This window comes from Saimiri boliviensis, chromosome 1, assembly GCF_048565385.1.
Source record: "Saimiri boliviensis isolate mSaiBol1 chromosome 1, mSaiBol1.pri, whole genome shotgun sequence".
Lineage (NCBI taxonomy): Eukaryota > Metazoa > Chordata > Mammalia > Primates > Cebidae > Saimiri > Saimiri boliviensis.
In genome coordinates, this window is record NC_133449.1 from 128,999,155 (window position 1) to 129,024,738 (window position 25,584).

General features: G+C 39.2%; 1 protein-coding gene across 9 annotated transcripts in view; it reads right to left on the minus strand.

The window, feature by feature from the left end:
- Positions 1–25,584, minus strand: part of REV1 (REV1 DNA directed polymerase) — an 86,547-nt gene that overhangs the window by 2,660 nt on the left and 58,303 nt on the right. For 4 of the 9 annotated variants that reach the window (XM_039463589.2, XM_074404090.1, XM_074404111.1 and 1 more), the window contains 11 exons: positions 25,178–25,286; positions 20,732–20,839; positions 20,080–20,208; positions 17,441–17,595; positions 15,090–15,209; positions 8,877–9,097; positions 6,908–7,080; positions 3,893–3,995; positions 2,263–2,428; positions 1,835–2,037; positions 408–641 (listed from right to left, as the gene is read on the minus strand). In XM_039463589.2, coding sequence (XP_039319523.2) covers positions 408–641; positions 1,835–2,037; positions 2,263–2,428; positions 3,893–3,995; positions 6,908–7,080; positions 8,877–9,097; positions 15,090–15,209; positions 17,441–17,595; positions 20,080–20,208; positions 20,732–20,839; positions 25,178–25,286 — 1,721 coding nt within the window. Of the gene's footprint in view, positions 1–407; positions 642–1,834; positions 2,038–2,262; positions 2,429–3,892; positions 3,996–6,907; positions 7,081–8,876; positions 9,098–15,089; positions 15,210–17,440; positions 17,596–20,079; positions 20,209–20,712; positions 20,840–25,177; positions 25,287–25,584 lie in introns of all 9 variants that reach the window. The other 5 variants (XM_074404092.1, XM_039463597.2, XM_039463605.2 and 2 more) reach the window with 4 other exon arrangements.

The window sequence follows — 25,584 nt, forward strand, 5'->3', positions numbered from 1 at the left end:
AAGAATAAGGAATTAAGAATACTAACTTAAGAAAACCCACAACAGCAGCAGAACAACCAGAGTAAAATGCACTAGTAGAAAAATGGGAAGCAAAACATTAAAACAGGAACTCAGGCTGTTACTGTCCCCCATGTACATCACCACTCTGTTGTATGCAAGTGTGGCCACTGATCTGTTTGGGCCAGATCAATATGTTTCTGTCTTACCATGCCTTCCCCCATGTCTTCCCTCTGCTGCTTCAGCAGGAAGCTGCAGATGCAGGAGATGGAGACAAGGCCGCCCTCCCTTCCCCTCCCCCATGGAAGTGGTGTAAGACAGAGGAGAAAGGCAAGTGACACAGGGCCTAAACTGGAGCAGCGGGGTGAAAATAATGAAACTACAGCAGAGGGTCCCCATATTTAACTTACCTGTGAAAATGCTGGAAGGGCTATTACATTTATTCCTGTGTCACTGTTCGATTCTTGAGGTTCTGGTATTTGCAACAAGACTGTCCCAACTGGTTGTGGCAAAATTCCTGTATTACAGCCATTTACTGGTTCTTTCTTTTTGTCGCCATGTGATTCTGCTTGCTGAACAGCACAGACTTGCTCTACTTGTTCCCGGAGATCAGGTGGAAGTGCTTCTAAAACAGACTGATCCAGCTATAAAATGCCGAACACAGAGTCTGAAGTTAAAGCACGCTCAGAGATGAGGTGTTGGGGAGTTAACATGTCACTTTAAATTTCAATTTGAACACTGGATAACCAGTGTAAGGTACAGACCATCAAGCTACGAAAACCACCCCCAAATAAGCACATTTTTGGAATGTCTTGGCCTTTTGTCACTGAAGCCTGAAGTAATACGTATAGACTGGAGAGAAGTGTATACACTACCAGCCACTACCACGTGACCAGGTAAGGCCGAATATACTCAGGGAACGTCCTGCAATTGGAGCCAACAGATATGGATAGCTTTGGTGAAGATCAAACCAAATCCCACCCCTGGGGAGGGGGGAAGGCCCGAGGCACATGTTAAAAGTCTGGACAGGTAGCAATCCTGGGTCAAAAGTTCACTTTTCAGATGAGAGACTCCCCCAAAATACAAATCATTGTACTCTTGAGAGTGGCACACTAGAAGAAAGGGTTCCTAGAAGCTGACTTTTCTCTAACTTGCAGGACAGAATCCACTGTCCTTTGGCCAGGACCTCCCTCCACTTGTCCATGCACGTTCGGCCCTTTGGAAACATGCAATCCCATCAGCTGGGTAGGCCAATCTTATCTTGCCAGGAACAACTGTGGGTATCTGTCACCAGCAGCTGGGAACCAATACAACAAGCATATCAGAATTGCCCCATCCCCTAGTTTTACAGCGAGCATTGAACATCTCCTTCGGCCTCCTTCCATGGAGGGGGAGTGGGGACACAAATATTCCCAATATAGCTTAAGGTGCTACCAAGCCAGCAGTACAGCCATGCCAGCAGTACACATGTACAGCCCATACAAGCTGAATTAAACCATCCCAGAAACCTGTTTGCAAATACTGCAAAAAACCCTTTGAAGTAAGGCCTCTATGCCACTAATCACTAAAGCTGCCTTGCTGAATACAGTAGGTCTACATAATGACCACTGTCACAATGGCAGTTCACAGGAGGCCTGCCTTTCAACCATGCTTTATAACTTGCAAGAGTTCTTTGCAAAAGCACTCTCACTCAACCCAATTACTGCTTGCTTAGAATCAACATCATGACTTAGCCTAACAAGTGGCCCTTTCTCCCTTTCTTAAACGGATGAAGAAATAAAAACGCCATTTCATTTGTAAACGACTTGTACTTATATTTAGGACCATAAAAGTGTACCTGGGAAGGTGACGGGACCTCTATACTAAGGTTAAGTCTTGACTGCACACTGACAGGAGAATGCAGACCATTCCATTTCCCTGAAGACTCAGTCTTGTTAGTATCAGGACTGATACTGGTCGGCAGATGTGCAGGAAAATGTGGCAAGAAAGTGCAAGTTCTAGAAGCAGATGATATTTCCAGATCCATAGCAGCCAGAAATACTACAAAGAGAAAATACAGAAAATACCCTCTTCAGATCATCAGGCAGGGCCTTTAATCCCTGATTTCCTCTATTGCAAATAAAATAACTTTATTATTGATTCATCATAATGAAGAATATAAATATTTTTTAAATTACATAAAGCTGTGTCAATTTTAAAACCAACTGCCATCTTTCCAAGGACATAAGCAGCGCTTAAACAAGAACCACACTGATGACCACCAACCTTCTTTGTGCTCCTCTTCTGTGGATTTCTTAGCTTTCTGAACTTGGAAGATATCACGGACAGAGTGTGACCCACGAGGAAAGTGGCTTGACTGAATCGATGGGCGACTGGGACATGTGGAAGTGTTTGGATCAGCTGGAACCAACTGATTAACGTGAATCCCAACCTAGAACCCAGAAAAAAGAGTGCTTCTAGGAAAACTAAAGTGAAAATATGAATTCAACTAAGCAAAATCCTCAGCAAATCCTTTTCACTATCTCCTAGATCCTGTTTATAGAATAAAGGTAAATCAAAGTATTCAGTGTTATATATGACTTATTAAAAAACAATTTCTAGATTTTCATCTCAATCTTGAAAGTATCCAATTCTCCCAAAATACACCAAAAGGTCTTTAAAATCAGAAAATCCAAACAAGTGCAATACTGTATTCCACTGATGTTCTAGTCAACTGAGGTTTTAAATTAGGATTAAAAAAAAATTTGAGGACAGTCTACTTGGAAACTTCACTATTTTTATCTTTTTAAAATGAAATACTTCTCAAAAAATATTGGTGGGAGTGAAGAACAGTACATACACTGCAGATCCCTCCATAAAGTGCCATTGTAACAGTATTTCAGGGAGAAATTTCACTTATGGCTGGCTTAGTGACTAATACTTCAACAAAGCCCACATCAAGCCAAAACAACCCTTACTTACACATGCACACATAAAACTAAAGCTCTAAAGATTTTTTATTTTGAGATAGCCTCACTGTGTCACCCAGGCTGGAGGACTCATGCAAGCTCTGCCTCTCGAGTTCAAGTGATTCTTATGCCTCAGCCTCCCGAGTAGCTGGGATTATAGGCATGCACCACCATACCTGGCTAATTTTTGCATTTTCAGTAGAGATGAGGGCCAGTTACAGTGGCTCACACCTGTAATCCCAGCACTTTGGGAGGCTGAGGCAGGTGGATCACCTGAGGTCAGGGAGTTCGAGACCAGCCTGGCCAACATGGTGAAACCCTGTCTCTACTAAAAATAAAAAAATTAGCTGGGCGTGGTGGTGGGCACCTGTAATCCCAGCTACTTGGCAAGCTAAGGCAGGGGAACTGCTTGAACCCAGGAGGCAGAAGTTGCAGTGAGCTGAGATCGCATCATTGCACTCCAGCCTGGGCAACGGAGCAAACACTCCATCTAAAAAAAAAAACAAAAATCTACGGTTTTGACATTTTGATGCCTCTTGCCTGTTTCAAAGGCATCTTGATGTGCCTGTGGTTTCACTTCCTTCTAAGTCTTCATACAGCAGAGTATGTGTCTGATTAAAAAGGACCTTAAAGGTACAAAATTTATTCATACTCCTAACAGTTATATCCACTTCTAAAAAACAAGAACAGGGGGAACATGTATATTAGCCCCTGGTTAATTGGGGGTAACTTGGAAAGTACAATAAGAATCTAAGAAAATTATCTGAAAATGAAAGACATTAAATCGGAGAAAGTCAAGAACTTTTGTTTCTTTTTCTTGTATCACAAAGCAGCTAAAGATCTACATATAAAGTCCCTACACCCCAGCAATAGCCATTCTGAGAGCAAGCCTCAAATGAGAGAAACATTACAGAAGGTCAGAATTTACAATTTTATCATACACTTACCCCTCTCATATCCGATATATTTAATTTCATTGTATGAAACATGTTTAGCATCGCCTTTCCAATTATTTTTCCATTATCTGTTGCCTGGTCAAGAGTTACAGTCCTGTAAGTGTTAGAATTAAGAAACAAAAGCTTCATTCCATATGTATTCACTAGTACTTCAGTAGTATGGAACTGTTTAAAGAGTTATAGAAAAGTTGTAAACAGTTACAAAGAAAGTTATAAAAGTGAATGCCATCATCTCCCTTCAAGGAAGCCAAAAATACTAGTTACATTGGCAACAAAGGGGGAAAAGAAAAATCATGCAACACTGGAACTTTAAGGTAAAAACGATAATGGGCACGTGGGTCAACTGAAAATAAAGTTGAGAAGCTTAGAAAAAGATAAATTTTAGTTAACACATACACAAATAAATAACATTTTCCAACCAAAGCACAAATGAATTGTAAACACAATGTTCTTGATTCCAAGAGAAGTTTTAGGTTCTAAGATTATGTACAAATAATATATGCTGAGGTACAGCAAATATTCAGAAGAGAAAGATGAATTCTCTGTATTTTGGTTCTTGACTCTCCTTTCACTGTGTTTATAGAGCAAAGCCAATATACAATTCTTAGATTTTTAAGAACTCTTGAAGGAGGACCAAATGATTCATCAGCATTATTAGGTCCCAAAGATGTGCTGACCTCACCCACCATTTCACCAAAGCCTTTTGAGCTTCTCTGGCATGAGCAGAGTGTCTCATGGCAAATAGAATTCCTAACACAGTAACAGATTAATAAATTACTATCAGTTCTCTTTCCAAAGGAAAGTTACTTTATATTCTGGATGGTCCTTTCCATGTATAATGAACAAATAAAGTTCCAGACCTTTAAACAGGAAATATTCCCAGAAAAAAATATAAATTGAATCTGATTTTCCCTTAGAAACTATTTAAAAAGATAACTGTATTACTTAATCAACTTATAGAAATGGCCCCTAAAGGGTGGGCACAGTGGCTCACACCTGTTACCCCAAAACATTGGGAGGCCAAGGCAAAAGGATTCTTCAAGACCAGCCTGGGCAACAGAGCAAGATCCTGTTTCTACAAAAACAAATTTTTGAAGTAAATAAATACATGACAATACTATTTACTATTTGAGATACATATGTAACAGGTAGGTAAGTATAATAATTCAAGATAACTGATAAAAAAATGTATTTTATAAATTATGTTGTTTAATCGTAATTTATAATTCCTGCTTTCAAAATGGTGAACAAATGAATTAATGGTGAACTTGGGAGTTTCTCTGTTTAAGAGCAGTCACCTCATAATCTAGCAATATCATCATATACATGAATGTGCTGTGTATGGTTGGCATGAGTTAAACTTCAACAAAACTATATAGTTCCTTATAAGTAGCTTTCAGTGTCAAAAGTCTCAAAATTTTGGTTTAATAGATAAAACACGGTTTTGGTTTGACAGGTAAAATAACATGTAAAACCAAGTATCTTCGTAGTGGTCACAAATCTTACATGAACTTTAATATTAAGTGGCTGGCCCTGACATTAAAAATCAAGGTTTCAGAGGCCACTGTGGCTCACGCCTATAATTCCAACACTATGGGAGGCTGAGGTGGATGGATCATTTGAAGTCAGGAGTTCAAGACCAGCCTTGCCAACATAGTGAAATCCCATCTCTACTGAAAATACAAAAATTAGCTGGGTGTGCCGGCATACACCTGTAGCCCCAGCTACCTGGGAGGCTGAGACAGAAGGATCGCTTGAATCCAGGAGACAAGAGGTTTGCAGTGAGCTGAGATCACGCCACTGCCCTCCAGCCTTGGTGACAGAGCCTGACTCCATCTCAAAAATAAAATACAAAAACAAAAAAAATAGAGTTTTTAAGTGCTTTTACCAGTTTTCAGACATTACAGTGATTCATTCATCTTTTCACCAATTAAATTTATACACCTATGTAAATGAAGCTGCTCTCCTTCACCATCATTTTTATAGCTACTATAGTCTGTCTTTGTGTATCATCATTGTTATTCTGAGACAGAATCTTGCTCTGTCACCCAGGCTGAAGTGAACTGGTGTGACCTCGGCTCACTGCAACCTCTGACTCCCAGGTTCAATCGATTCTCCTACCTCAGCCTCCTGAGTACCTGGGACTAAGGCAAGCGCCACCACGCCCATCTAATTTCTGTATTTTTACTGGAGATGGGGTTTCGCAATGTTGGCCAGGCTGACCTTAAACTGCTGGCTTCAAGTGGTCCACCCGCCTTGGCCTCCCACAGTGCTGGGATTACAGGCATGAGCCACTGTACCTGGGCCGTATCATTGTTTTTAAGAACTACACTGAAAGCCGGGCACGGTGGCTCAAGCCTGTAATCCCAGCACTTTGGGAGGCTGAGGCGGGTGGATCACGAGGTCAAGAGATTGAGACCATCCTGGTCAACTTGGTGAAACCCCGTCTCTACTAAAAATACAAAAAATTAGCTGGGCATGATGGCTCGTGCCTGTAATCCTAGCTACTCAGGAGGCTGAGGCAGGAGAATTGCCTGAACCCAGGAGGCGGAGGTTGCGGTGAGCCGAGATCGTGCCATTGCACTCCAGCCTGGGTAACAAGAGCGAAACTCCATCTCAAAAAAAAAAAAAAAAAAAAAAAGAACTACACTGAAATTTCCCTAAGGAATAAAGTTTCACCAAGTCCAAAAACTACAGCCGTCCCTTTGGTCTGCAGCCTTGCCCATTCTGTCAATGCAGGAAAGTTAACAGCCTGAAGACCCCAAGCAAGGGCTGCCAAGGTCAGGAATGCTGTCGAACCAACCTCCACGTGTGTAGGCCTGGTTGAAACCAAGTGTGTTAACGTAAGTTGAATGCCTTGGACTGATGCCTGCTTCTACACAATGCCAGATAACATGGGTTTACAGCTCTTTATTCGAACTCCTCCTTGGTTTTCTTCTTTTTCTATTACTTCTAACAACCTGTACTGAAATATAATTACCAATATCATTTAAGAGATGAGCTTACCTGGCAACATTATCACAAATTCCATGGCCTCCAAATTTTGCAGTTTCTACAGGAGCCCCAGGCTTTCGTACCATGATTTTGAGAGTTAGACGTTTACCCTTCATGCCAGTGGCTTCTAGTCTTCTTTGAATTTCTTCTGAAAGACTCAGAAGAAAAGCTTCTGCCTCTTTTGGCTATGGAAAGACAAACATGAAGAAACGTCCATTCCACTTTCCTATGTACCTAATAATTGTTTCTAAGTATTTTAACTTTGAGTATTAAACATGTTGGTCACTCACTATCATGCTCAGCATCTATTAAAAACAAATGTGGGGCCGGGCACGGTGGCTCAAGCCTGTAATCCCAGCACTTTGGGAGGCCGAGGCGGGTGGATCACGAGGTCAAGAGATCGAGACCATCCTGGTCAACTTGGTGAAACCCCGTCTCTACTAAAAATACAAAAAATTATCTGGGCATGGTGGCACGTGCCTGTAATCCCAGCTACTCAGGAGGCTGAGGCAGGAGAATTGCCTGAACCCAGGAGGCGGAGGTTGCGGTGAGCCGAGATCACGCCATTGCACTCCAGCCTGGGTAATAAGAGCGAAACTCCGCCTCAAAAAAAAAAAAAAAACCAAAAACCAAAAACCAAAAAACAAATGTGGCTGGCCACAGTGGCTCACACCTGTAATCCCAGCACTTTGGGAGGCCAAGGCGGTCCGAAGATCAAGACCATCCTGACTAACATGGTGAAACCCCATCTCTACAAAAACATAAAAATATTAACTACCTGGATGTGGTGGGGCACACCTGTAGTCCCAGCTACTTGGGAGGCTGAGGCAGGAGAATCACTTGACTCCAAGAGACGGAGGTTGCAGTGAGCCGAGACAGTGCCACTGTACTCCCCAACCTGGTGACAGAGTGAAACTCCGTCTCAAAAAAAAAAAAAAGTGACTAGGCATGGTGGCTCAAGCCTGTAATCCCAGCACTTTGAGAGGCCGAGGTGGGTGAATTGCCTGAGATCTGGAGTTTGAGACCAGCCTGGCCAATGTGATGAAACCCTGTCTCTACTAAAAATGCAAAAACTAGCTGGGCGTGGTGGCAGGCACCTGTAATCCCAGCTACTCAGGAGGCTGAGGTGGAAGAATTGCTTGAACCCAGCAAACAGAGGTTGCAGTGCGCTAAGATTGTGTCACTGCACTCCAGACGGAATGACAGAGGGAGACTCCATCTCAAAAAAAAAAAAACACATTTAGAATACCCTCAACTATTAAATAAAATTAATTAAAATACCTATCTTCTTAACAAAGTAAAAGTAATGAGTACTTTAAAAGATATTTTTCCTTTCTTTCTTTTCTATGCCATCACTGACTTACTGAAATTATTTTGTAATTATGTTAATAAGTTTTGCTAGTAAAATATGTGTTCCAACACTGTGTTTATAGCCCAACCATCCTCTATCTCCATGCCTAAGGAAACAAACTGCTGAGGTCCACAGTGTAGGCACGAGAGTGTAATTAACTTATCACATTTCAAATCCTTATGATATGGTGTCATTTGTTCATACAAATTCAAGACGTATCCAAATCCATAATCTGAAGGAAAATGGAAACTACTCAGCCATCTGTGCTGCAGCTTTCCAAAAGCATGCAAAAGGACGAGTTCACTAAAACTTAATTTTAACTACAGCTTAAAAAGCATTTCAACATTAAAAGTATTTTTCTCATTTTTTTCAATGTCAAGTTCTCTAAGAACTGGCCCCCAAAGCATAATCTTTTAGTATATTTCCCCAAAAGCTAGGTTTCCTCAGTTTCAGTCCTGTCTTAGGCTATACCTTACCACACACTGCCTTAAAAGACCTTGAGGCTCTGGGAATACAACAGTTTTAAGACTTAATTTCAAGCATCAAGAGTCTTATGGTTTCATTAGAGAGGTAGGACTATGTAAAAATATAAAGAACAAGAGATGGTAAAATCTGTTCAATGATCAGTACCTGGGTAAACCTGATTCCATAGTTGATCTCAGCTGAAACAGATTTTCTCTCCTTCTCAGTTCGAACTGGTCTATCATCCAAGCCACGGCAGAATCTGTAAAGCATCTGACCTGTTTTGGGACCAAATTCTTTCTGGAGTTTTGCCATGGTCATATACTGCAAGTCTCCACATGTTTTAATTCCCAAAGATGCCAACTTAGATTCCATTGAACGTCCAACTCCTAGGAAAGGGAATATAGTTCTTTAAGTATGCAGAATATACTCATAACAATTGTATTAATACAAAATACCCACCATTTATGCACAAAACAACTAATTTAAAATAATTTTTAAAGTCTTTAGGTGACATAACAGAAGCATCCATAGGCTGAATAATTTTTGGTGCAAACAAAATCATGCTAATAGGACTATTTCTAGAATCTACTTCTCAATTTGGACTCCACATACAGATGAACCAGAAACTTTTAAAATATATGTAACTCAAGTTATCAAAAATGTCACTTTCCTTATTAGTGAATAATATCAAAATATCTATCTTATTTACAAAATCAACTAAGAAATCAACCATCATTTAAACAAATCTATAGTGTGACTTACAAATATACTAGCTGACTCACAGAATGTAAGGGACTCTATCATGATTTCGGTCATCATCAAATTTCACAGTGGTTTCAGCTGCATTTTTTCAGTGAAAAATAGAACAAGAATTCAAAAAATGGGCCCAAATCCAAAAATGTGACATGCTATCATACTGAACAAAAGTAGTACCACTGACCTGAGGATGAAGGATCCTAAGCAAACCAACTGGTGGTTCTCTCTGAAGAGATATTAACCCTCCTACAGCTGGGCCAGCAGGTAGCAGTCCCTGTGTCCTATTCTGCAAGACGTAAGGTTTGAGCCCCACCCGAAGGATACTGGTAAACTCTGTTGCTCTAAGTTGGAGTCTTGGTTTTCTTCAACTTGCCCTAAATGCTTTAAAAAGGTATAAAAATCTGGGAAAGAGGTTTGGAGCAATCTAAGAAAACTATAATGCTTATTTAAATGGTTCCACACCATCAAGTAAAAATTTTCCATCAATGAGGAAAAGACAGTATTGTGTTTCTAGTCTTCTGTAAGAAATTATCAAAAGAGAACTCAGGCTGGGTGCAGTGGTCACACCTGTAATCCCAATACTTTGGGAGGCCAAGGCAGGATGACTGCTAGAGGCCAGCAGTCTATGAGTTTGAAGACAGCCTGGGCAATTAAGGGAGACCCTGTCTCTATGAAAATGAAAAAAGAATTAGCCGGGTGTGGTGGTGCACTCCCTGTAGTCCCAGCTACGTGGCAGGCTGAGTTGGAAGGATCCCTTGAGCCCAAGAGTTCGAGGCTGCAGTGAGCTATGAACCTGCCATTCCATTCCAGCCGGGGTGACAGAGCAAGACCCTGTCTTTAAAAAAGACAGCTCAGAGTGAAGTCTGCTAACTTCTGTTCATTGTTATTATTATTTCTAACTTCTATCCTTCTTAGTGGTCTTCAGTAGCAGAACAACTATCTAGTCCAAGTTCTGCCAGGAAAATCTCGAACCAGTATATAACACAAGGTTACGAAGTCATCAATGTGTGTCAGACAAGTTTAAACCCAGATACTTTATTCCTTAATGGAAGTGAGATGAAAAGGTGTTAAGGGTGCTGGTTCACATTTGTGCCATTTTTAAATCCAAGCCAGAACAAAGGCCAAGTAAATACCAAAGACCCCGAGTTAACAAACAAACAAAATCTTCCAGAGAAGTACCCTTCACCAAGAGGTAAATTTTTAAGTGAAACCTAAGTGTTTTCCAAAATGGGGAGGAGAAACATAAGGGAACAGACAAATCACGTACTTGGTTGGTCAAAGGTAGACAGACACGTTGCACAACTATATGCTTTTAGGAAAGGCTTTCTGCCTCCCTTTTTGCATATCTGTTTTGTCATAAGACTTCTTAGCATCAGGGAAGACTTTCTGTCTGTTTTTTCTCTCCCATTGTTGCCTCAATTCCCACTCCCATAATCTGACCATGATCTTTCCCTTTCAGTTCTGGGGAGCCAATCTGTTCTCAGGAACTTGCAAGATTAGCAAGAGACAATCATCATTCTGGATTGTGTTAGTGTGTGCATGTGTTGGGGTGGATGGGCGTGGGGAGAAACTCATAGTTTTTTAGAGTATATTTAGTATATTACAACAAAATTATTATGCACTACAGGTGTAAAGGAAAGGCTATATTAAACATCACCAAGTTAAACATAATCAATCTAATCTAAGTGGAATGTCCCTCTAGGAAGGAAGCACAGCTCTTCTCTATGCAAGCTCATCTGATGGAATGAAATGACCTGAATTGGAGGTGGGGAAGGGAGGCAGGGGGTGTGGTCTACCTCCAACTCCTATTACTTTTGATTTGGGGTGGGAAAACTAAGCTTGGAGATAGGACCAAAACCTTCAAGAGAGCTGCTGGTTTTAACTAAATGCCTCAATTAGGCAGGTATTTATCAGGTAAAGATGGAAATTCCATGGAAAAAGTAAAAGGGGCTCCAGGCCCAAACAGTGCAGTCACCTATTTAAAAAAAAAATGTGAAGAAAAATATGCTCCTTTAGAACTAAATCTCAAAGACGAGAAGAGTTAAGGAAGCTCCTAGTCAAGCAACTGCAACAAAGATTTGCATCTGTCCCTGAAGGGGAACTACTACTCTAGGTTAAAAGTGGTCAGTAATGTCCTCTCCTTGGCATCCAGAACTTTGCTATCCAATACAGACACAGAGGAGTAAACTTCAAAGAATAAAGTTTTCACCATCTACAGGAGTGCTGTTCAACTGAACTTTCTACACTGAGCACCTGAAATGTAGCCAGGTCAAGTGAGGAACTGAACTGGCAGTTTTATTTAACTTTAACTCTAAACTGTACTATCTTCACTTGGCTACGTGGCTCCTGTAAGAGTGCAGATTTCATGAACACCTACATGCTCATGGTGGTTCTCTGAAAATGGGACAGAGAAGGAATCCTTATGCTGGATGCGCAAACCCAGCAAAGGCTGAATGAGGTGCGGAGGGCCCTTCAATGAAGAGCACATGCATGGGTGAAAAGCCCTGCAAAGATCCAAAGATAAAGTAGAAATTGTTCTTTATACTGTAACAGTTGCTGGGGTCAATCCTTTCTTTCATTAGTAACCAGATCATATTAAGTAACGTATCTGTTAGTGTAATACATAATTATTCTGTGGAGTAAAGGAAAAACTTACTATTGTGTTTTTTCTTCTTATGTAGCTATTCTAATTATTACTGTGCGCAGTACATATGTGGTCAATAAACATTTATGGGTACAAGGGGCTAAAGAGGTTAGAGATGGGGCAAGTTACCACTGAAATTCTCCTGGTTATTGGTTAGAGAAGCAAGTTTCCCTAAAGCATGTTCCACAAGATATAAGTAGGTACTGTATATTTATCACCAAATATCTTTGAGAAATTACTAGTCTTTAACAAAGATAAACAGCTTTTTTTACGAAAATAATTCTCAGGACTTTCATTGTATAAAGCCCTCCACCACAGATGGTTCCTCTCATATATAAAACCCCCTTTTAAAGGAACAGATTATAATCTGTGCACACTTCAGGATGTGAATAACAATGGAGAAAGTAGATATTTTACATACCTGAAATGTTCTGTAACAGATGAAGAATTTGGGTATTTTATGAAAACCACATGAACTACTGTGAGTGATACAGAATCTGGCGCTGAAGAAGAGAAAGCCAATTCTGCTGCCCTACCTTTTAAATATCGCTTAGGAAATTGAAGGCTGTGCCTCAATTTGACCAGGATATGTAACTTCACACTTGCCCTTCAAGAAATAAAGTCTTTCCAGTCAAGAAGCAAATGAATGTGAATGGTAGGATTACTAGGTCAAGGAGCTAAAACTTCCTCTATTTCTATTAAACACACACACACACACACACACACACACACACACACACACACACAGAGGATTCAAGGAGCTAAACCTTCTCTATTTCTATTAAACACACACACACACACACACACACACAGAGGATTCAAGGAGCTAAACCTTCTCTATTTCTATTAAACAAATACACACACACACATACACACACAGGATTCAATTTAAAGATGGTGTTTTGAACTAAACTATGTCTTCCCAAGATTATATGCTGAAGTCCTAACCCAGTACTTCACAGTGTGACGACTGTATTTGGTTGGTTTTTTTCTTTGGTTGTTTTTTTCTTTTTCCCAGCACAGTCTCACTCTCACTAAGTTGCCCAGGCTGGAGTGCAAAGGTGTGATCTTGGCTTGCTGCAACCTCTGCCTCCCAGGCTCAAGTGATTCCTGTGCCTCAGCCTCCCGAGTAGCTGGGACTACAGGCATGTGCCACCACCCCCAGCTAATTTTTTCATATTTTTAGTAGACACAGGGTTTCATCATGTTGGCCAAGCTGGTCTCAAACTCCTGGCCTCAAGTGATCCACCTGACTTGGCCTCACAAATTGCTAGGATTACAGGCACCAGCCACCGTGCCTGGCCACAGTGTGACTGTATTTGGACACAGAATCTTTAAAAATGTAATTAAGATAAAAAGAGGTCATATGGATGACCCTAATCCAGAATGACTGGTATCCTTAAAAGAAGACATCAGGACAGACACATGCATATGGGGAAGGCCATGTGAAGACACAGGGAGAAAAGGGTCACCTACAAGCCAAGGAGAGGCCTCAGAAGGAGCCAACCCAGCTGACACCTTGGTCTTGAACTTCCAGTCTCCAGAACTGTGAGAACACATTTCTGTTGTTTATGCCCCCCAGTCTGTGGTACTTTGTTATGGCACCCCTAGAAAACTAATAGAGATGGCTGGCATAATAAACTTAAAACTCAGTACCAGTTCCTTCTTACATAAAACTGCAGTCAGATTTCTTATTAAAACTGTTTTAACTGTGTTGTCTACTAAGGTAATTTGCTAGTTTGATTTTATAAGGTTAAGTATTCTCAAATTAAACGTGAAACTAACCATCAAAAATCCCGTATCACACATTTCTGACACCAATACATTATTTTAAGTTATACACTAAGGGGGTCAGGAATCTGTAAAACTAACCTACCAGGCCGGGCATGGTGGCTCACACCTATAATCCCAGCACTTTGGGAGGCTGAAGCAGGCGGGTCACGAGGTCAGGAGATCGAGATCATCCTGACCAACATGGCGAAACCCCATCTCTACTAAAATATAAAAAATTAACCAGGCTTGGTGGCACGCAGCTGTAGTCCCAGCTACTCAGGAGGTTGAGGCAGGGGAAATCACTTGAATTCAGGAAACAGAGGTTGCAGTGAGCCAAGATCGCGCCATTGCACTCCAGCCTGGTGACAGGGTGAGACTACGTCTCAAAAAAAATTAATAAACAAAACTAATCTACCATAAAATGGCATTTCTGTCATTTAGTATTTATGGCCTGTAATAGAAACTTCCAAGTTAGTTCAGACATACTTTTATTAGGCTTTAAAACAGGCATTTTAAAATGCCACTCAATCTATTTTTAACAAACAAATGAATTTTAAAACTTTCACTGTAAATGAACATGAAGGCTTTGCAAAGCTGACATAGGCACTTTATAATAAATAGGCAACTACACAAAAATATGAAATAACTGAACAACCTACCTCTTGGGTGAGAAAGGTAAAGATGGAAGTTTTTCTTCAATGAGTGGGATTAACTGAAAACACAATACTTTAGGTTTCTTTTTTCCTAATACAGCTCACATACATTCTATTTATACTTTTCAAACTACTTGTTTAGTAAACTCAGAAAACTATCTCTAGTCCTTCAGCATGAAATAGGAGAATCGATGCTCAAAATTTTATCTTTGGCTCAGGAGTAAACTGTTTCAACGATCATTTATTTAAAGGACTGAAAGTCAATTTCATCGTCTTCTCTTTAAATGTTTAGAATCTTGCTACTTGAGAAATACCTAAAGTAAAACCCATTAGAGGCAAAACAAAAATTTAACATTAAGGTCCTGACAAATCATTTGAGGGGATATTCAATGCAGAATTCCTAATTATGTTTTTCATGGCACTCAATAGGACTTAAACAATTTTATAATATTCATGTCTTGGAAAAAAAAAGTCTCATAATTTTATATTATAGATATGAAAACTACTTGTAAATGCCTGTAATAAAACTATTGTCAAAATATTTGTATTTACCTGGTAGATTAGTAACTAGCTGACCTCTGATAAAATCATCTACTTCTTCTGGTTTTAGGTGGTACTGCCCATCTGGTTTTGCTTTTCTAGTTGCCATTCTAGCCAGGAGAATATTAGAACCTATTAAAAAAAAAAAGTCATCCAAGAAATATTCACAATTATTTTTTAAATTTCCCAACAAAAATCTCTTCCTTCATGCAGGTTATCTATCAAGTTTCCAAAAATAAAGTGTAAAATTAGTAGAATTTTGCTAAATATTTCAGACTATAACCAACAGGGTACCTGGACAGAGGTTTCTCTTTGCTCTAACGTAAGTGCCATTTCAGCACCTACCTGGATATAGGAATAGAGAAAGCATCCTGATCTCAAGAGTGGGCATTCTTAAGGACTGAAGGCAATGATCAAAGAGTAGTTCATGTTCCCAACCACGGGACCCACAACAGGTAGGGAAATGAGAATAAAAGAGTGCTACTGGACTGGGAAACCAGAAAGCCCGAAGAACCAGCAGGAACTGAGGGCGGAAGAGTCTGCAAAACATAGAGACAGGCAGTGAGGTTCAAGGTGTGGTTGTGGGCAACGGCCACAGAGGTGGCAAAGGAAAAGGCCACCAAGCCCTGAGAAAGGGCAGGGATCTGCAGAGTTCAGCTGCTAGATGGGCTTCTCTGTGAATACTAAAATCTCCAGACAAAGGGAAGACTTATATCAAGGATATATCTTGGTTTTACTGAAGACTTATATAAAAACTATACACTTTCCTAAGGTTAATACAGAGATTCATGAAGAGGGAAAGTTCTGGTAAGTCATACCAAAATGATAAAAGTAGTGAGTTGAGTGGAGGGGAAAGGCACTGAGGAGTGGAAATATAAAGTGGGACTTTGTCATTACATATGCTTGAACTTAAAAGAATGGATTCATGATCATTTATAAATGAAAATTAAGTATAATTAAAAACAAATTCCTAACTGAAATATTACTAAGATCTATGGGCCAACATCAGGGGGTAAAAAGCAGGCTAGCCAGTAACTGCAGGAATGCTGGGAATGTATTAATCATACTTTTTATTTTCTGTATCTTGTAGTGTTTTGATATCTTAAAAATCCTGCTGGCTGGGGAAGAGACTGCCCTCCAGGGCTGGCTAATTCCTAAGAACAGTAAACCACTTACTTGGAGGCACACTTCTCATATGCAACCTAATCACCTCCTGCCCTAAACTGTCCCAGGACCAGCTACCAGGCAACTAGCAACCACCCCTGTAGCCTAGAGCCTGCCAGAATTACTTAAACTGGCAATTCCTAAACTGTTTCCTCTGTCCTGCCTTGACTTTTTGGGGGGGAAAAAAAAAAAAAAAACAAACAAAAAACCCTAATAAAGGCTCTGGGGCCCAGGCTTTCCATCCACCACTCCTTCTGCTTCTGTCTCCTAACCATCCTGGTGCTTCCCCAGTAGCCCTGTGTAGCACGGTGAGGCCCCTCTTCTCAGGAAACGGAAGTAACAAATTCTTCTTTCAATGGCATTAGCCTCTCTGCATCACCACTCGGTCACCAGTAAATTTCATGGGTACAAAAGAGACAGAAACTTTGGAGAAAGAAGGGTTTTTTGAATGAAGATGGAGGAATAATGGTTGAAAGTGAAAATGGCAAGCTAAGACTAAGTTAACTGTACCTTCCAAGCCTGTGGCATACTGAGTATGGCAGGGACAAACTTGGCTCTACTAACAGAATGGCAAGAAAAGGGGTATCTTGCCAGAAGGTAGTAAGTGGGTTAAGAAAGGAAGAGGTGAAGCTTAAGTATGACAGAGAGAGTTCCAGAGGACATGGCTGGAAGAATCAACAAAAGCAGGTTTAAGTGCTGGAAGCAGCTGCAGAGACAAAGTACCAGGCTTAAAAACAGCATGGATGGAGGTGGAGGAGAAACTGGACGGTACTGAGAGCACCAGTAGTCAGGGTGACTTCTAGAACTGAATGAAGACAGGAATAGCTCCACTTTCCAGGACGCTGAAGTGCAGAGTAACAAGACGGGAGACTTAATACGTAACTCTAAACCCATACTACCACTTAGCTTTAAATATAGCTTCCATTCACTTTTGGGGGAAAAAAAATTGTTTACAAATGCTGAATTAAACATTTCCAATTCTAAAGAATAAGAAATATTCCAACTTATTTATTGCAAAGATTATCAACCATTTACTTGTATTTCCAACACTTATCTCATGTATCACACAACTGCAAGCTATGCTAAAAACTGTTTTACAAGTGAGAGGAAGTGAATGAAAACAAAAACTCCTTAAAATTAACTGATATTCAAGAATCTCAAAGCAACTCTTTTGAGTATAAGATAAGCTAGATACTAACCAATTCCAACAGAGGCAGCACATTTCGTCTGGTCTTTGATTTCCATACGAACAGCATTTGCAAATTCATCAGGAGTAAGTTTGGTCTCTGCAAGGATTTCGGTAATGTCTACCAGTGCTTCATCACAACTGACAGCTTCGATGTTATGAGTGTAGCTATCAACACAGAGCAAAGGCAATGAATCACAGCCACAGCCACCATCTGGTAGACCCAATGTTGCAAAATAAAGTCTTATCCTGTTTTTTCTCCTTCCTCACAAGGCATTTTAAATCAATTGGCTGAAGAGCCATTTTAGTCACCCAACTTTTAACTGCAAAGTTAACTCGTGTGTTCTCTTTCTCCATATTAACTACCAAAATACAGCATATTGGATAAGAAAATGTCTAAGGAGTAAAATAACAAAAAAAAAATTTTTAACACAAAAATACAGCATACATTATTATTCCAGTTTCTCTATATTGAGAATACTTCTATAAACCTTTGAAGAGTTGAAAACTAGTGGGTAAATTTGAACTGTCAAAACATTTATTCTAATAGTTTATGAGAATCCTTTAAGGAACAGAAAAATTAGACGAATCAGTCAAATAAGTAATTGCTGCTCTCCTATAACAAAAATATCGCAGTTAAATTCCATTCACTGTACCAGGCCTAGAATACAGAAGGATAAAGTGGCCAGTCATCCCAACTGCCCGTCTGAGAATAACATCTATACTCAGTGCATGTAGAAATACTTTCTACAAAATCATCCCATAGGATCTATCCACAGAAAGGATTTGTTTCAATTAAAGAAAAAGGAAGACAAGAGTTGCTATATGGCCCCCACGGTAATTAAATATAAGGACTAACAAAACACAAAATAGAACTGGACCTGAAATGGGAGGAAATCTAAGAGGCCTCAGGATCAAAACTATGTCTTTCATAATTCACTTGGAAATGTATACTAGGAGAGTGGTCCTTATCTCTCACCTACACCTTACTGTAGGTAGGTTACAATCAGATTAGTATCTCTCTTGAGAAATAATCTCTCTATATTCAAGAAATAAGTATGTTTTGTTTGGGCTTAAAGCATGACATTTTTATTAAAGCATGACATTTTTAAGAACAGAAGGGTATACCTGGTATGAGGTATTTTGCTTCAGAGTCAAAGTTGCCCTGAGGCAGGGAGAATAAGAAGCTGACACGAGATTTCCCAAGGGTGGCAGAAGAACAACACTGTGGATATTTTTCCCCTAAGAATAGAAACATGCCACTGAAACTGTCTCCAGCATTCTACCGGGACCGTGTGCATGTGACTGTGTAGCGGTATGTGTCACAGCTCTCTCTCACATCCTCCTAACCTCACGCACAGGCTGATGGTTTGCTCTGGAACCTCAACGCCCAGGACACAGAAGCATCATAGTACGCAGCTCAGTCACCCATCCCTACCTACCCCTCGTCTGGATGCTACCACTGGCTTCACCTTTCAAAGAGGATTTAAAGGACATTCCCCTTGGCAATACTAACATTCCTGTATTTGAGATTTATTTATTTAGTTACCCAACTTTTAACTGCAAAGTTAATTAGTGTGTTCTCTTTGTGTTAATAGGATAGCTATAACAGTAAGTGGTTTATCATTCAGCATTCAATTCTACATACTCATGCCAGGAAACAATCAGTTCTTTTACATTTTCTCTCTCTCCTACTAAAGAGCAAGCTCCTACAGGGCAAGGATTAGATACTCCTTTCTGAGACTAGCAGCATCTAGCAGTCACCTGTACTTAGCAGATACTGGTGTTCAAATTAACACAAAAAGGAAAAGGCAGAAGTGAAGACAGAGAAAAGAAGTCTATCTCTAGGAATATTAATACTGCCCAGGAGTTGACAACCTAGGCCAAATATCCAGTAAACGCATTTTGACTGGAACTGCACCATGCTCTGCTTTCCATTTACAACGCAGAGTTGAGTATTTCTGTTGGGTGACAGAAACTTTATCTGGCTCCCTTCAGAGAAACTATGCTGACCCCTGGTTTACAGCATATCTAAGCTGGAATATACTTTCAACAAATTTGAGTTCTGGGTTAGTATTAACTATGTACACACTTTTAAATATTTTTAAATATATCTGCAGTTTTAAAATTAATCACCTTTTCTCAAGCCAACTCATCAACCATTTTGGAACTATCATTAAAGAACAACTTTTATGAGAACTAACTTTTGGCACATCTAATGATTTTCAGAAGATAAAGTTCTAAAGTGTCTCCCCTTGTTATCAAACCATCAGTTCCAATTTTGAACAAAACTGTAATTAAAATGAAATAGAATAACCAGGTTAAAAAATTCCATCCTTCATCTATCTGGCTCCAAGGAAAGAAAACCAGAACCACAGACTAGTAGTAGTATGCGAACAATCAGATCCTACATCAACCAAGGGAAGCACAAGAACAATTTTAGCAATACAAAACTATCCCTTGAGACTGAACTACCTGGAAATTGCCCAAAGAAAGAAGGCCTCAAAAACTGGGATGCCAAGGAGACGGTTCCTGAAAGATAAAAGTCCAGCAAAAGTGATCCTGACAATCCTAAAGAAAACTTGCACTACCTGTACTATTAGCTACAAGAAGGAAAACACAGGCACAGAATGACAGTTTGATACACTGTACCTTGCCAATGTTTCATACATTGTTCGTGCGACTTCCTTATATGCATGAAAATCGTATGGAACAGCTTGAAGATTAGGACATAGTTGTTTGGCATGCCCAAAAAACATTCCGTTCTTAATGCCAACTTGCCTAGAGAGAGAACAAAAACACAATGGAGGTTATTCTAGGAAGTTTTAAACGCAAATATTTACCAAATATGTCGATATCTCCCCATGCCACTAATTTATAATTTCCATTTAACTCCATTCTCATTAGGGGTTAAAGAGAGGCATTAAAAAGTACAAGCTTGTTTCTCCCCCCAAAGAAAGTCACAACTGTCTGAATAGTGTAAATGACACATGTAAGACGTGCCAAATATGTCATTAAAAGACCAGGTTTGGCTCTTGTCTGTATCTGAAGCTTTCTGCTAAAATTTATACCTCTGGCCCCTTTGCAGAGATGCCAGCATGCCATATGCTGGTGATATCACAACCACCACAGAGCAGGAATATGCTGTCAAAAAGAGGTTTTCTTCCCCTAATACATGGCACAGTTTGGCCAGGGTTCATCCCCCAAAGACAAAGAATATAAACGAAAAGAATTACACAGAACAGTGCTATGTGACAAACAGACAAAATGTACTCATCCTATTACCACCCAATTCCCAATTGACCAATTCCATGCTCCTGAAGTGGCTCCACAGTGGTTGAGATGCCAACAGCATTGTATATGGTAGGACATCACTCTGGGCAGGAGCCAGGGTTCCAGAACTTTGAGGGACCTAATTGAAAATGGTAAATTTTAAATCTGTGTGTCTCAATGCCCCACATTACCTTTGATATTTGGAGCATTCACCACAAAACTATAACTATGGAATTACACATAATTAGTAAAATTCTATTTTATCACTCTGTAAAGAACCAAGGAAAAACATTATAGTAAAAACAAGCAAAATAAAGCAATGTTTCATTAAATTACATATTATTATAGAATATGGTTATTCTACATATCTGTTCAATAAACATTTACTAACTATCTATACAGCATGGAGACATGCCCTGTTTTAAGAAACATATACACAGTCACCAATTACTCATAGGCCTCTGGCACCCTCCCAACATTCAGACCATGAAAGCCAAGAAGGAAGAGTCCTCCAAGTTACTGAGCAGTAGATACAAAATCACATGCATTTTTTATGTTTATAAAAATAGTAATATTAAATGGTCTCAGTGTTAAGTCCCTGGTAGATAGGAAATACTTAAGAGGAAGGAAAATGACAGTAAAGGCTGTCAGAGCTGTAAAGAAAACAATTCTTAGTGTGAGGGACTTAGAGAGGTACTGGGTTATGGGAGAGTAAATAAAGTAAACTCCATGATGTCCATGGGGACGATCCCTGCACTCACCTAGAAAAGGAGGACCTATGATCAACAGCCTTTGCCCACTAATGCAGAAGTAGATACATAACAGTTTAGAAATATATATAGAAACATAAAATAGTTTAGAAAAAGTTATCAGAAACTATTAAAGCAGAAAAAAAGGTCTACTGTAGAAAAGGGTAAACTTCTTCAGGTAATAATTATGCCAGATACACAGATTCAGCATGTAAAAGTTAAGTTTACAAATTAAAGATAACAATTAATTTTTTAAAAATGTGTTTATAAGGCTGGCCATGGTGGCTCACACCTGTAATCCCAGCACTTTGGGAGGCTGAGGCGGGCGGATCACCTGAGGTAGGGAGTTCAAGACCAGCCTGACCAAAGTGGAGAAACCCCGTCTCTACTAAAAATATAAAATTAGCTGAGTGTGGTGGTGAATGCCTGTAATCCCAGCTGCTCAGAAGGCTGAGGCAGAAGAATTGCTTGAAGCCGGAAGGTGGAGGTTGCAGTGAGCCGAGATTGTGACACTGTATGCCAGCCTGGGCAATGAGGGAAACTCCATCTCAAAAAAAAAAGTGTTTATAATCCCTACAAATAACATGTTCTTATATTTACAATGGTTTCATTTTCAAAACACTGATTTATGCAAAAATTTTCCAAGGCACATTACTTAGTAAAATATGGTCCATCTACTTATGTACTCATGTAAAAAGTACCCGGAGAAAAAAATGTTTACAAGCTATTAGACACTATAAGGAAGTCACAAACAAAAAAGGAAAATCTTTTCCCTTTGGTTTGCCTTAGGTTTGCCATACTAAGAGAGCCAAATATCTTGAGTCAATGGCTGGGAAATGAGGTGTTTCTTAGAAAATAAATGAGTAAAGACAATTACAAAAATGTCTGAAGTGAGTCTTCATTACCATGACTCATCTAATCCAACTAAAATCCCATGCAGGACAAATTACCATAACTTTGTAAGTACATGCTGCAAAAACAGCTTATTCCTAAGTTTAAAGCTCAGAGGACATATTCTATCTGGCCGTTTAAAGCTCAGAGGACATATTCTATCTGGCAATTATGCTTTGTTCAGACAGTTGTATTTGGTGTTAGATTCTACAATATATAAAAATTGCCGGCCGGGTACAGTGGCTCACGCCTGTAAACCCAGAACTATGGAAGGCCAAAGCAGGTGGATCATGAGGTCAGGAGTTCAAGACAAGCCTGGCCAACATGGTGAAACCCCAAATCTATTAAAAATATAAAAATAAGCCAGGTGTCGTGGTGGGTGCTGAAATCCCAGCTACTCGGGAGCCTGAGGCAGGAGAATTGCTTCATCCTGGGAAGTGTTGGTTGCAGTGAGCCAAGATCGTGCCACTGCACTCCAGCCTGGGCAACAGAGCAAGACTCTGTCTCCAAAGAAATAAATAATAAAAAACTGCCATCAAACCACTGTCACTGTCCACTCTACATCCTAAAAAACAACAATAAAGTAGGAAAGGTAGTGGGTTCTTACAAAACCACATGAAAATGGGGTTTAGAAATTATTTGGCTTTAAAAATCTACGATTCTAGGATATCTGTGTATCATTACCTATTCATGTACAATCTACCTTCTCATTTATTACACACAAAACTACTAACAGCTGGGCACACTGTGACCCACATATACACATTCTACCTTGTATTTCTACCATTTCATATTCACATTCTATCCTTTGCTGGCCCCATTATTAGGCTATGTATAGTGAAAACTCACCAATGCTTAAAACCGAGCAGATGATCCCCTCAATCTAGACCCCACTCCAAACTTAGAAGCATTTCTCTCATGCAGTTAATTTATACTTGTTAAAAAAGAGTTTTCCTCAAATAAGGAAAATATAACCCGTTGGATTGCAACAAAAACAAGTATCCAGAAACTATTTTCTAGAAACTTTTGTTAGGAATAGGCTTCTAGAAAACAGAAAATTACAATTAAGTGACAAAAATTTCATGGCTGTATTTTTTTTTTCTTCAAGTTAAATTCATTTTTCATCACTTTATGCATCTTCTTAAACATGTGCACTTAAGCGGGACTTTAATGGCTTGCTATATAGTATTCTGCCCTCATATACTGTCCCCACCCATTTTTTGCAAGGGCATTAAGCTTGACAGTCACCAACTGTGGGTAAATACAAATGTACCATCCAAACACTCAAGAGAAGCCTAACACCTAGATACAATTGTGGCTCCCGGAGTCCAAAGCCACCAGAGACGGTGGCACTTTCACTTGGAGGCAGCCCTGCTCCCCAGCCAGCATTCATCTTGGTGGGGACTGGGTATGAAGGTATAAAGAGAGACCCTCCAGAGGCAGCCTAGCAGGAGTAAACAGAACTCGCATTTTACCAACTAGTGAAACTCAAAAACTGAGAATATTTCTGGGCTTCATCACACTCTCCATCTAGTGCACATAACTGTCCTGCCATCTGAAGACCAGGCCACCATTCAGTAACTTAGGAGGTAAAAAAAGACTAGCCTACCAAGCACAACATAAGCTCAGCTCTAGAGTGTCTGTGCTAATCAAAAGTAGTATAACAATTCGAAACATCTGTATTTGGCTTAATTATCATTTAAAGTAAGTTTCAATTCCTTGGTCGCAGCATCAAGTGACAATGTAAATCATTAAAACATAATTCTGTTAATGAGAAAGGCAAAGTTAGCCTAGGAGTAAAAGTGTGGCAAGTCATAAATGGGAAACAATTTGAAATATAAGCATGCACATTTGAACTTCATGCTTTTTTACTTAAATATACTTTAAATAAAACAATTGGCAAATTAAAAAAACTATTATGATTAGATGATGCCGAGCTCAAGTATTTTTTCTTCAGATTAAATGCTTCAATAGCCACAACTCTGAATCAAGACTAAAAAGATGTAACTGATCTAAGAAGACCCTGTTTCTTCTTGTAATTACTGAATAACTTAACATTTGCCAGCAATGTATAAGGGTTTGCTGTGTTCTACAGGTAAAAATGTCTGTGTTCAATGAACAGGAAAAAAAAAAATGAAGACTGTTCTTTTTAATTTTTACTCCTTCTACTTTTACAACTATTCCAATTATTTAAAAATGATTTTTTAAATTATGAGGAACATATATGTATGTTTCTTCCTATACTGAAAGAGCCAATTATAATTATGGTTTCAGATCACTGTAAGATAAAGACCTATATGTTGGTGCTAACAAGTTGACAACACTTACTAAATTTAAGTGAAGAGATACTAAGTATGCCAATAATGAAATTATGTACTTATAATTTAATAGGCAATTGGGTTTTAACATTTAAAAAAACTGAGTATCAGGAAATGTGGATTACAAGAGATTTTTCTTAGCAACAAAAACAAAAGATTGGAGTAGATAAACATTAAAGTCCTCTCCCATTCAAAAAAATCTGTTTTAGTTCATGCTTCAAAAGACAATAAAAATGACAATGCCCAATGTCTTTTGGTTCCCACCACAGGACCTACTGGTTATCATCAAGGAACTAGTAAGTTGTTTGTTTAAAGTTATCTAGCACTGGTGAGGGGCTGTGGGGGGCATGAATAAAATGATTAAGGCTAAAACCATTTCTTTCCATAAGATGTAACATTTAAATCACTGGCCTGACAGGCATGCCTGAATCCACTTCAAAAGATTATAGTTCAAAAAATTATATAAAAGTAATTAACCAAATTATTCATTAGGAATTGTAACACACAACTTCTACATACCTGGCCTCATAACTACAAGATGCAATTTCAGCCTTTGACAAAACAGAATCAATTCCATTTATTTGTCCAGAATCTGGATTCTCCCACATTGATGAATCTGGTATATCTGCTTTAAAAATAAAAAAAATAAAAATTTAATGGTTAAATGTTATAAACTGATTTTCTCTAACTTTTTCAAGAAATTTGTTTTCCATTACTTTCATATAAAAAGGTTTAGGAAACTCCAAATACTGTTATCTCTACTGATATTATCTCCTTATCTAATAAAAGGCAACTCTGTAACTTTAAAATGCTTTGCTTCAATTATAGTCTTCATCAGCAGATAAAAACTTATAAAAAATTCAAAGTGTCCTGAGAGTTAAAAAAAAAAAAATACACCAAAAGATAAATATAAAATATCCTGTAAC